The sequence below is a fragment of the Thermobia domestica genome, chromosome 3 (assembly GCF_964235325.1).
Source record: "Thermobia domestica chromosome 3, izTheDome1.hap1.1, whole genome shotgun sequence".
Lineage (NCBI taxonomy): Eukaryota > Metazoa > Arthropoda > Insecta > Zygentoma > Lepismatidae > Thermobia > Thermobia domestica.
The window spans coordinates 79,147,063-79,160,988 of NC_137456.1; the positions used below are offsets into that span (position 1 = coordinate 79,147,063).

General features: G+C 34.3%; 1 protein-coding gene across 5 annotated transcripts in view; it reads left to right on the forward strand.

Moving 5' to 3' along the window:
• Positions 1–13,926, forward strand: part of LOC145680542 (uncharacterized) — a 410,979-nt gene that overhangs the window by 338,965 nt on the left and 58,088 nt on the right. For all 5 annotated transcript variants that reach the window (XM_081751160.1, XM_081751162.1, XM_081751163.1 and 2 more), the window contains exon 2: positions 10,940–11,052. In XM_081751160.1, coding sequence (XP_081607286.1) covers positions 10,940–11,052 — 113 coding nt within the window. The remainder of the gene's footprint in view (positions 1–10,939; positions 11,053–13,926) is intronic.

Sequence of the window (13,926 nt, forward strand, 5' to 3'; positions counted from 1 at the left end):
ATGCATATTTAGTGCCAGCACTTTCCTGAAGACATGCCCAGTGTTCGAAGTGGAGAAAAAGCAGAGGCGGTATGTATTATTATGATTTCGACTCTGCATACCGGCTATTTAACCCTTTGGGGATTTACGGTACGAATCTCTACCATCTTGCCTTAAAGATTGCATTTCTATTTACATAATGACTCAAAACTATGAGAGAGCTCCTCAGTAGTTATGGTGGGGGTCATTGAGATACTTTTCCCCCAACTTTCTGAGAAAAATAAAAAAAAAATCCCCTTATGTTATATTATAGAGAACTGTACATGAAAAATGCTTAAAAAACAATATTAACAATTTTTAAACAATTTCCCGTGGTAGAACTCAATCCCCCCCACTCGACTAAAGGGTATTCCAGACCCCCGAAATGTCCTCCCCGCACAGCAGATAACCCTAAATCCATCCATGCTCAAAACACGGCATTTATATATATATATATATATATATATATATATATATATATATATATATATATATATATATTGTATTGTATTTATTTCGTCCTTTTTTCATACATTTAGCACTGTAATACAATGCATATGAAGCGGACACGTCATTTATATATGAATACAGAAGTAAAAGAAACAATAATAGTGAAAATTACATACACTAGGTTAGTAATTAAGCCTTACTTCTTACATCTTATTACACTATACATTTTACATGACATCATTGTTAAAAATAAACTTAGCAATTATTACTTGCAGTGTATTTAGAAACCCTCCAACAAATATGTAATGCTAAAAGCAAGTAATGACATTGATTTACTGTATATCCTGTAACGTTTCTATTTACTTAGCAGTTCATGTATATATATAAGGCAAGAACACACACACATATATATATAGGAAAGAAACAATTTAATATGGCACAGCACAATATAAATTAGGTGAACTTCTTTGTAGACAACCCATTTTAAAAATAACAAATGTCGGTTTGCCAACTTACAAATTATTTCTACATTAGAAATAAAGTATTTTTACATGCAAAGCTATTCGTTAATTACAGCGTATAAAAATAGATTTATTAAAGGTATATTAACATTCACTTTCCAGTTATGGCATGTCTTGATCACTGAAAATTCAGAGGCAGTATATCTTCATCACTGAAAAAACAGAGGTGCTTTTCCCTTACCGAAGGTGCCATTAAAAAGTATTTCATGAATATGTAAAGAAATTATTGAAATATTACGTGCAATTTTAAATGAAGGAAGGTACTTCCACTGAACATACCGAAAGTTGGTGCTGGTACCTTCCAATATGTACTCCACAATGGATGGCTTCCTTAGTTTACTTTTTTCTCCTTAATTACTGTGTTTTATCACTGGACATAGGATGGCGATGTGCTGTGTTTACGTGTCGTAGTTTTGCGTAATTTTGAGTACTCAGGTGTTTATTTTCCTCTATTTTTGAAATACTTTAAATATGCTGTATTTAATTTACTGGATTTTTTATTTCTTGCTTTATAGATTTCGAATAGTGTTTTAGATTAACCTACATTGTTGTAGGTTAGAAAGAATTGCTGGTGGTGGGTAGGTCAGTGGCATAAATCTGCTATGCTAAACCAGTACATTAATAACTTCGTGTGACAGCAAAATTAATTGTAAATTCGTTTAATTAGGGGGGCCGCGGTGGCTCAGTGGTAGAGCGTTCCTCTGGTGCTTGGGGTCCCGGGTTCGATCCCAGCCCCCGCCAAGTGAACTTTGTGGTGGACAAACACCGTGTGCGTGGGTTTTCTTGGATTCTCCCGTTTCCTCCCACTTTCTTCATTCCACCATTTCATTCATCACTCATAATCACTGTCTCCTTTAGCCTAACCGGCATAATCATGGGACGTAAAACTCAGATTTTATTTTTACGTTTAATTAGTTTGGTTCTATTTTTCTTGGGCCATTCTGTAATTTAAAGTAAAAATTGTGAAACTCTTCTAATTTTGGAAAATTAAGTATTACAGTATTACCAATACATATTTTTAAAAAAATGAAAATTGCAGATGCTCAAATTCATGTTCAATTATACAACATGATTATTTATTTGTATTTAATGTTTTTGTATCGCATGCATTACATAATTTGCAACATAATTTACATACAAAAACAATATAATCGAAAAAAACACTGTTAAATTAATTAAAAAGTATTTCATGAATATTTAATTAAAGAAATTATTAAAACATTACGTGCAATATTAAATGAAAATAAAATTTCTTGAAGTTTTCTTACATATATAAAATAACATGGCGTCACACATGAGAAACTTCTGTTTTTTGCACAGTTTTATGAGTATTATCACAATGTATACAATGGCTATGCATTAACATAAATTTAACGTAGTTTTAAAGTTCCCTCCAGAGTAAACTCACGAAGGAATACTATAGTGTAGTAGTAGATAGATACATTATGTAACTTTTACCGTTAAGACCATTATTGGACAATGCCGCAATGAAGGCGGAAAAGGGAAATTTTGTGCGAACAGTTATTCTCATTTATAACAGAAAAAAGTCATGAACTGTACCACGTCTTAATACTTATTTAAAGCAAAAATTATGAGAGAGTACTAAGATTGTAAAACTGAGTCGCAATTCTTTCCTAAAACAATGCTATTAAGTTAGTAGGCTCTGATGTTGAACTCGAGGTCATTATGCTAAGAAGAATACTTTCAAATTATTTGTTTCGTGTAGTGGAGAGGGGAAAACTTACATATGGAAGGGATAGTTTACATATATGTTAATACCATGTATATCTATTACCATGTCGAATCTTTGTGCAATATAAACTAAATGTTTCTTGATTAAATTTGTAATAACTGTATAACTTGTTTCGATTAGCACAATATTATTCCCAAACTTGAAATATTATTGTCAAGGGTTGGGTTAGGCGTGGAACACCAGGAACAAAGGGAGACGGGCACTGAAAGACTATCAAATGGACTTAAAAACGCAATAAGAAGTCAAAGTAAGAGGCATGAAGTTTGTCGAATTTGCAATAGAGGGTAAGCAGCAAGTAAATAAAAGGATCACCGTATTAAGTTTCTATTTTTTTTTTTTTTTCGTAAAATCATGAAATGTTGCAGTTATTACTAATACATTCATGGATTATGAACAAGATTATTGTAAGAGTTTTCCGAAAACTTTTGAAGAAAACTCACCCTGCCACTAGAACGTCCATTCTGAATAGTTAAGAAAGAAATGGATTATGCCATGTTTTAAATTGAATAACTATTACTTTTTATTACCAAAGAAATAGAGCAATTTTCGAGAAAGTACAGGTAATCAGAATATTTTGGGGTTATTATTGAAACATATATTCATGAAATGTGCTCTCCTTGCTGGTTTATCAATATCTTGAATGCAATATTGAGACTTAACAACTACCCCACCCACATCATCAGAAAGGCACGTGCTGATTCTCAGTTCCATCATTGTATTTTCAAACTTAAAAGATCTTTATATACTGACGAACACAAGCATTGCACAAGCAGTGGCGAACACAAGTTGAAGGGAGAAGTTCAAGATCCCAAGTTCATATAGTGTCAGGTATTTGTGTATTTAGCATGCTAAATGTTATAATAATAATATCTACATATCCTCCTCAAAGCGGGGTAAACCCCGAACTTTTCCTTCTGTACGCCACTACTGGCAGGCCTAAAATGCCTGGACAAGATAATAAAATACATGTGACTGCTTCTTTCCTTCACTGAGGTCAAGATCACGTGAGTTGCAAGACTACTGTGGCCTTTGGAAGCTGGAATTCTAAGGAATATAAGAATTTGTAACTAGACAGTTTTGTGTAGGTAGAAAATTTTCAATTTCTTTTACACGAAAGGTTTTTATTTTATTTTATTTATTTATTTTTTATTTATTTATTTATTTTATTTTTTGTACTGTAACAAGAAACATAATTTCTTCTTTGCAATGAAGTAATGTTAAAATTTGTGATAAGTACACGCTCGACCGTGTTCAAAGATATAATGTTGTATACCTACCCAGCGTACGCTCAGTCTTTCGTAAAAGGGTTAAGTGCACGCTGATTAAAAATATTAAGTGGATATGTGCAACATTACGAGTTCATCCCTGCTTGTTTGGCACTGTCAACATATCATTGGAATTTTTGCATTGGGTCTTCAGGGCAGTGAAACAAATTTCCTCTGTAACGTTCTAACCAAATAGTGTACTATTCTCTTAGGTGTGAGACACTCGCATTCGACATCTGGTGGAAGTCCAAGTGATTGGCCTTATGTTAAATTCATGGCTCATAGTCTCGCCGGTGCAAAACATTTCAAACTAAAAATATAAATTAATCTACTGAATGCAACGCAGTAATCATTACACCATGCAACCTTGTGCTGAGGTCGAGATTATTTAAATTGTTTTTCCAACAGGAAAAAGTCAATGAATCTTATCTTGAAATCAAATCTTTCAGACCTAACTACATAATATCAGTTGCTTCACTTTATCTTTAGTAGATCTAATTATTGCAGCTTCTTCGCTTTCCTATTGTTTGCATTTTCTCAGTTCATTTTTTTTTTTTTTTTTAATACAAAGTAGTTATAACTGTATGAGAAAGCAGTTAATGATTCTAAACATGCAACTTCGTACCAAGATGCCATTTATGTTGTCCGTATTGTTCAAACAAAAGACTACAGATACTTTTCACTTTCCTCCCGATGTCTTTTCAACAAAAAAGATCTGCTTTTTAAAGGTTTAATGTTACTACGTACGAACCATTTGTGTTAATTGATTATAGTATGTTGAATGATTAGAAGCCTTTTTTTTCTTTCTTCAATTCTCATAATTTCGCATCTTAATTCGCAAGAATTTTAAAAAATAATTTCCCTTTGAGTACACACACTTTTTTTTCTTTGTATAACTTTCTTTTTAACGATTTAATTTGTGTACCAAAGTTCCTTTAATTGGAGACTAAGATTGATTTTGAAAAGTTTATGAAATTTCGGAATGACTTTGCATTTATGCTTTGTCAGTGTTTCTGACCTTGCATTGAACCAGTAAGATTTTCATCATAATTTGTTCGCCATTGTAAATATTTAGAAAGTTTTCTTAACACATTCAAATGTATACTCATCCCTCGTTTTAACTGATTAAAAAGGACAGCAGCAGTGTTGCCGATTGTCCGTGATTTCCGATAAATATTATGATGTGCAGAGTTATTTAACAACGAAGTTTGAGTTTGGACCTTAAATTTGAGTCCAAACTCCAAATTTAATAGCCAATAACTCAAGAACCAAAAGTCTGTACACTACAATATTTTATACGCGTATTAAGCTTTTTAAATGTCTACCAACATGTCAAATTGTTCCCGACTTATTGGGGCTGGTAAAATCCAGCAGATGCTTATTCTACCAATTCTGGAAAGTAATACTGCGATGGATGTGAATAAAAGTGTAGTAAGAGCGAGTGCTAAAAAGCAAGCCCTACTGCTATACGAGCATATGCTACATCTGCAGCATTTGCTGAAAACAAAGCGAATAGCAACTAGTAAGTGCTAGTGTTATGAAGGAAATTTTAACAAAATTGCAAGTATAAGTGAGAACGTACTTGACATTCTAGTATGAAGGCAAACAGCGTGCGTGAGGGTTGCATTCATGGAAGTAAGAGCTGCAAAAAGATATCGGGAGCGCGCGAGGACTACCATAGCCTCTATATAGATTCACGGAAGAAAATGTGGAATAGCTGACTAGGAGCATTAGGCGAAACAAGAGGAGATGCGTTAACATCAAAACAAAATGGAAGTGTTTCTGCTGTGTGATCAGTTTTCAAGTGGACATGAGAAAATACATCGGAATTTATCGTAGAACAATAAACGGTAAGTTATGTGCTGCACAAAATTGTGGAGAAAGCAAATGCATGGATAAAATTTCCGAAAAGTAATGACATGAACGTAGCTCAAATAACTTGGGCATAGCGGTACAACTTCCTGTGTGCAATAGAGGCTATTTGTACGCACATAGCTATTAAAAATCCTGGCATACATGATGACGAGTACGTAAATTGCAAGGAAAATGTTACCATTAATGTTCAAGCTATGTGCAACGCCAACGAGGAATTTGAATGTTAACGCCTATGGCCAGGTTTAGTGAATGACTATTGTGAAACGATCCAATATAGAGTTTTGTCCTGGTTTATAACTTCATACAGAACCTAACAAACCCAAAACTACGACATATAGTACGTTATTGACAAAGGAGCTTGTAATTATTGAAATATGCTTTGGACAATTAACAAGTTTCCCGCTTTAGTAGTAAGCTGTGTTTGCATTACATAGCTCAATACCTTCAAGAACCTGACCACGGAGACGAAATCCTGGAACACGTAGATAAGGAGAAAGTGTCAGCTGAAGATAATGACGATGATGCAATGTTGCGAGGATAGTTTAAGAAAGGCCGATATAACACATTTATTTTCAACCAAAGGCTATAAGGATTTTATTAATTGAACAGGGAGATACATATGACTCTTACAGGACTGTTAATTCGCTGGCTACCAGGATCAGATACTTCTTCAGACTGCAATTTCTCCAGAATTAGTTGTTCTTTTTGGAGTTGAAGCCTTGTTACTTTCAGTTGCACTTATAAAACTAGTCTCTGCAATTCCGATGTTTTCAGATGGTTTTTTTTTTTTTCAGTTTCCGGCAACGACGTCTTTACTTTCTTCAATAGGGTTGTGGAGTCATCTGTGTTGGCGTCCTGACTGGTCGAAACTATTGGGATGTCGACCCTTCAATCTCAGTCCAACACTCTGACTTACCCTTTCTATCCAAAGCAAAAGTAAATTTTCTGAAGGCTAAGTAAATTTTGACCTAGCTACGTGTGATATGATTCACTATATTTGGTTTGACTTGTTAATTGAATTGAAAAACCTTGGAAAATATTTTTACTTAAAGCTGGTGTACTTGGTAGCAGCCTTGGTACCCTCACTAACAGTGTGCGTGGCTAGTTTACCAGGCAAAGGAAGGCGTACAGCTGTTTGAATTTCCCGACTGGTTACAATGGGCCAAACGAGAAGCTTCAGCAGCAATACGCTCGAAGATGTCATTGATAAAGCTGTTCATGATACTCATAGCTTTGCTGGATATGCCAGTGTCAGGATGCACTTGCTTCAACACTTTGTAGATGTAAATTACATAGCTCTCCTTCCTCTTCCATTTCTTCTTATCTTCCTAGGAGATGTTAGTTTGGGCTTTACCAGCCGCCTTGCTGCCTTTCCGTTAGTGTTTGGTGGCGTGATGACTCCTTCAGCAAAATTCTATGTGAACCAGACGTGTCGACTTATTTTAAATTAGATATTTTCCATAAGTAGAAACTTTGCTTTATATATAATTAAATACATACCAATTATTTGCTGAGCAAAACCATATATTTGAAAATAAGTATACTTGAAGGCTGTTTGCTGCTACCAGGAGCCAATCAGAAGAAAGATGTCTCAGCTGTTGTATGTATATAAGATTGTACAGTTATTCTGTATCTCATAGTGTCTGATAAAGCCAAAGAGTGAGTTGGTGAAACTGTAACACGTATTTAATTTTTAATGAAAATATATAGTTTTGCTCAGCAAATAATGTCAATTTAAATTTGAGTACAGTACGTGTTTCAATTGATAAAACTTGATTCTTTCATTTAATCAAAGTTGTACCAAAAAGATGAAGCGACTTGATGTTGACGACATTACCAGCGAATTTTCTGACTGCTAAATAAATTTTGACAGCTACGTGTGTCAAAATTTAGTTTTGTTAAATTTGATTTAAACCCACTAGCCACGTAACATTTCAAATATAGGAGGGGGCAAGTCTTTGTTGCGCCCCTCTCTCAACAGCGCCCCCATCATACCACGCAATTTCCACTAATCTTTATAGTATTACAATCAGGGGCGACAAAATAAATAATATACCTGCAGCGCCCCTTGGTGCAATATTATCTCCTTTTTTTTTTTTTTTTTTTTTTATTCTACCGAAGGCGCCCCTAAGTAGTCAGGGGCGACGAAAGAAATAATTAATCGTCAGTGGCTCAGTCATTGTAACATTATTTCCCTTTTTTATTCTATCGAAGCAGACACCCGTACGACAAGGGTTTAAGGGGGCGACAAGGGTTTAAGAAAATGTTTATACCGCTGCTTGACTGTTATATGGGTAGTTTTTTTTTTTATTTATTTACTTTATTGTATCAAAGGTGCCCTAAACAATCAAGACTAAAAGGAACAGAAGTGTCCATTAGTTAATAATAATAATAATAATAATAATAATAATACAAAGCACTATATTTTGTCGAAGATTTGCCAACGCATATAAAACATTGCTTTTGTACATACTTTCATTCTTGAATCGACTGTAAAATAATGCAAAGTAATCATTAGGCGCCTTCGGCGCCACCAATAACTTCTGCCAAAACTTAGGGGGACCAGTGCCCCCTTTCTCCCCCGTCCTGTTACGCCACTGAAACCCACACTGATCGAGAAGAGAGAAAGGTGATGTAAAATGGTGATAATTCTTTAGTCTTTTTTAGTCCTTTCCTTTCGTTCATTCGGTGTTTTTTGGTTTGTGAGCAGATTTTTTTTTCTCTCTGGTGATTGCCTGTCCTTGGGAGGAATGCAGTGCGAAAAATTGCTTCGTGGAGCAAGTGGGTCGGCTGCTCTCTTGCTTCAATGGTCAACAACCACTATGCCTACGCTTCTCCTGCTTTTTTTAAAAAAGAAAAGAAGCTAGTTTTCCTGGATTTTAGTCTTTGAGTAATATTTTAAGTGAGTACTTGTAAGTTGTGTTAGTTCTTGCAAGAGGTGGTTGAACGAGCTGTTAAATGTTGAACATGGATTACTGACAATCGTCATCAACATGTTTGATTTTCTCGAAGATGAAGGTAACTTTTATTTCTTTCAGATTTTTTTTTTTTTTGTTTGGATAATGTTTTGTACATAGTATAATTTGTGCAGGAAAAGTGGCCGCTTTAGTTTCTACACATTTCCTTACTGATAGTAAAAGTACATGTATAATAAGTCTCAATTTGCTGCAACTATACTTAAAATTGTGCTGAGCAATCTTAACTTGTTCCTGCTCACTGGACCTAAGTGACCTTCAAGTATGACTTGTTTAAATTAGCACTCTAGACTTCGAGACAATCTGAACTTTTAATCGCACATTCTCAATATTGTTTCCTAAGGTGATTGGCCTTTGGATTTAAAAAAATCATGCAAGTGGTGTTGCCAATGAGACTAGAAAATAAGGTGTCTCGTCCAGTGTTCGAAGTGGAAAAAAAAGAAAAAAACAGAGGTGGTATGTTTTATTATGATTTTGACTCAACATACCGGATATTTAAATAGTCTTGATCATTGGAAAAAAACAGACGGTATGTCCTCATTACTGTAAAACCAGAGGTGGTATGTCATACCACCGCATACCGCCTCACTTCGACCACTGATCTCGTCTCCTAAATTTTGTAGAAGTCTCGGTCTTCGGTTTTTTTTTTTTTTTTTTTTTGTACAAATTTAAGCCTTGCTGCTTTTGTTCATTTGATCTACAACAGGTTCCTAAACTTGTTTACTTGGCGTTCCCCTTCGTAAACCGGGCATAACTTTTACCACCATCCTCTATCCCAATCTTTGTGTGTGTGTGTGTGTGTGTGTGTGTGTGTGTGTGTGTGTGTGTGTGTGTGTGTGTGTGTGTGTGCCTGATCTGAGGTAACATTGAATTCTCAAATCATCTTCAGTAAGAACAATAACGAAATTCATATTCTCGTCATATTTATTTCTAGCATTATTTCTGCATACCATCCTAATGTAGTATTTTTCTTTTCGCAAGTTTGTTCTTAATGAAGCCTGAATAAGTTGTGCAAGTCCGTATTGTGTGTTGTGTACTGATTTTTGATAATTTTTAAATTTTAATTGGGATTATTATTAGTTTCCATTAACGTAAAAATCTTGAAATAGGAAAGACATAATCTCAAACATGTAGCGTATGTGTGAACTTCGCTAAATGCAAATTGTAATCTAGTCACGATTTTAGTTTTTCTGACAGGATATTGCAGCGCCTCGTCCCAGGTTTGGAACCGTTGATGTAAAAGGTGTCAGAATTCTTCAGCATCACGCAAAGTACATGAAGAATATAACAACACTTAAACTATGTTTATTATTGGAGTATATTGTGCAACGACTTGTGAAACTTGATGTTGATAAATGCTCTTCATTGCGTTCGTACAAATCACCTTATCAATTTTCAGTTTTTTGTTTTTAATACTATGTACCTTGTAGCACTAAAACAGTGTTCGAGACCTAATATTTGGTTGAATTAGTGTTATCCATGAAGTTTGTGAAGTTTCTTCTTTCGATTTTCGACCTGAAAACTAGCAGACTTGAATTTAAAAAAGGTATTTATCGTCTACGGGGTAACACTACTTGTCAGATATGCAGAAGAAAAGTTGACTACAACTAAAGCGGTATAATCGAGAAGTATGGCGACTGTGCGAAGTCATCCTAGATAGTGGTGTACGCAAAAAGCTGTTTCAGCTGTTGAAGAGTTTAACCCTCTCCTTTCAGGATATTGTAAATAACAAACATTCACCAAATTTTATAATATATAAATACAAAATACAAAAATCGTGAAACAATATGAAGTTGAGTCCTTGAACCCCGCGGAAGAAATTCTGTTTGCCAGTTATTCTTGATCATGTATGACTTGTGGTCGTAGGTTTTGTTTTTCTCCTGCCCTTATTTAACCAACCTTTACAGTATTTATTTTTAAATTTGTTTTTGTTAGTCGACATAATACCGGAACGTTAAATTAAATTTCACATTTCATTATACAATTCTTAAGATTGTATGACTGATTTCTTGTCTTGCAAGTGTAAAAGGTATAAAGGAAAATGTCATAAGCATTATTTGAAGCTCCTCTCTTTGTTTCCAGATCTGCAGTTGGCTGCCGAATTGGGGAAGACCCTCCTGGAAAGGAATAAGGAATTGGAAACGAGTCTTAAGCAACAACAGAATGTTATTGAAGATCAGACGCAAGAAATTGAGGTAAGTAGCAAATTTATTACTTTTCGTATATTAAATTTGTATTTGAGTGTTGGAGGATAGACAGCAGATGTGCATGTCCACCTTATACACATTAGGGGTATTCACTTCGCTGGGATCATTTGATTATTTTTGTTAATACACTAAATTTATCCTCGAAAAGAACTAAGTTTGCTTTCTTGTTCGTATAATTGACAATGACTCCAATTAAGGCTTCCTATTATATACAGATATTAGAAAAAATGAAATCTTTCATTTTTACGTCCCACGTTATGCCGGTTAGGCTAAAGGAGACGGTGATTATGAGAAATGAATGAAATGGTAGAATAAAGAAAGTGGAGGAAACGGGAGAATCCCGAGGAAACCCACGCACACGGTGTTTGTCCACCACAAAGATAGTTATTAGAGTATTCAGCGAAGTTGCAGTTGATTTAATCGGTGATAGCACTTGCATAATTTTATATATAACCTATATAAAATTTCACTTTAAACCTTTTTTCTTTCTTTTTTTTAATATTTAAGAGGCAATGGCCTTAATGGTGGTTGAGCATTAAGATTTTATGACTTTTTATATGAACAAGTGTTTTTTTTAATGCAAGATTGTTGTATAAAGTATAAAAACCGCGTGAAAGTTTTCGGTTCTTTTCGTACTTCGGAATGCACTTCTCTTTTGCATACATTTTTGTCACAAGAACATTATTTTATCCAATGAAGCAGGGAATAGGTACTATTGCCTTCAGCATGAGAAAGTTAAGTTAATGTGATTTCGGAGGAGGGGGGGAGAGGTGAATGGAATAATCGTTATCCAAATATTTGAATGGATTTAGATGGTAGAAGTTTTCAGAACTAAATAAATCAGTACAAAAAAAAAAAAAAAAGTAAAAACATTCGTAGAGTACTTTTTAACCTCTTCAGAATGAATTATCTTATCACATTGTAGAAATATACGAGATTTGATACGTAAAGTAATATTTATGAAACTGCAATTGTGAGCTATACTGGTAAAATTTTAATTTCAATTTCACATGTCAAAAAAACATTTAAACATAAAATTTTACTATTGAGTACCTTAAATCCTATTATACTGTAGTTGCTATGAATAATCTCCAGGAATCAAACTTCTAGGAGTAGAATTCGCTTCCATATCAAGAGATAGTTAGGACACTCTAGATTTTTTTCGATGTTATCTTTTTAAGAAATGGGCTGAATTTTTCCTAAAATTTGTACCAAAGCTGTGAAAATGTTGACATTATAGTGGTTCTCATGTCCAAGTCTGTTATATCCTGAGTGCTGACAAGAGGGCGGGCTAAACTTCAACAAATAATCTAGCGCTTACAAGGATACAGCTATAAAACAAAGTCATCGTAATTTTTTTTTCCCCGAGATGAACGTGACTTACACAGCCGATCGTTCCGTGGGATAGGTGTGGTATGTAAACGTAATATCTGAACAAAGAAGACTAGTGTGGTTTATAATCCTCATTTACGTTTTTATGTGTGAAATAAGTCATTTAATATCAAATAAAGGCTTAGATGGGTTTTAGGGCTGTTTTTTGCCTGGAAAGAGACCGATAGCTGTCCCTAAAGGGTTATGTATTAGGTTCCTGTGATTTCAAAATTAGACCTTTTAACTTTGGAATAGAAATTAATATGTATACACGAATGTGTATAAACATTCAATGACAAAACTCGTCATTCAAGGTAACTGTGATCATTTATATATTAACAGGTGGTATAGGATTTTATCTTAATCGACCGCTATTAGGTATTCTCTTCCTAGCCAATACAACGTAATAGGAATAATAAAGAAAATATAATCTATTCAACGAGATCGTTGTACACTACGATCTACATAGTTCCCCCAATGTTTTCCAAACAAGCCTTTGAATTATGGGAGAGGGGAGGACTGGCTCTTGTTATATTGGCTAACCGAGCCTATTTATGCTAGCTAAAGAGGACGGAATACTTAGAAGTCAATGATTATTGGTGATTGCTATTCATAAATTTTGATATGCCACTGCTAAAACGTGATGCATACGATCAATCTTAAAAGAACACCCACACTTTGTAACAATATTGCTATTAATTTTTTACACATTTGCATGGCAATTACAAAATTAATTAAAAGTTTTATTATAATTATTCTAAATCGCTTTAGCATAACATTTTTTTTTTTTCTTTCTCTGGTTTGTAAACTTCAAAGGCAAAAGTGCGTGTCTGGTATGTTGAGAATGCCTTTTTCTCCTTCGACATGCCAAAGCGTATTATGAATATGTGGTGTTGATGTTACGCCAAGTAAAATTACGTTAAGATCCGGGCAGACAGTCTTGATTGCTTTGCTGTAGTGACGTCACTTAATGAGTTAATCACATGTTTTCAAAATTGTAGGCGTTTAATTTTGCTAGCACGTGCAGCTCGTTAAAAAGAGAGGGGACCTTAGAATTAAATAACCAGAGAAAAGCAAGCTTAAAAAGAAACAAAGTATAACAACTAAAAATGAGGTTAGACTAAAATTCATTAACGATATTCGCTGCCGATTGCATTCTATAGTTTAATATGTAATATAGGCCTATATTATAGATCTCATGGTGTAAGTGTTCGTTCATCTCTAATGTGCAGAATTTTGTTCGTGCATAGAAAGATAAGCGTAGTTTCCTGGAAAGTGAAAGCTGACAATTGATATCTTCTCGGAAATAGCTATATTGATTTTGTTAATTTCTCTCAGAAATAGGTAGTGAAGCTCTACAGTATTCCTAAAATATAATTACATGAACATTTTGTTAACCCTACAATATGGCAAAGATTTATGATTCTTAGAAAGAAAAAAAGTGGAAAGTTAGCTCCGGGGTCGGTATCCTTTATTAAATTACATTATATG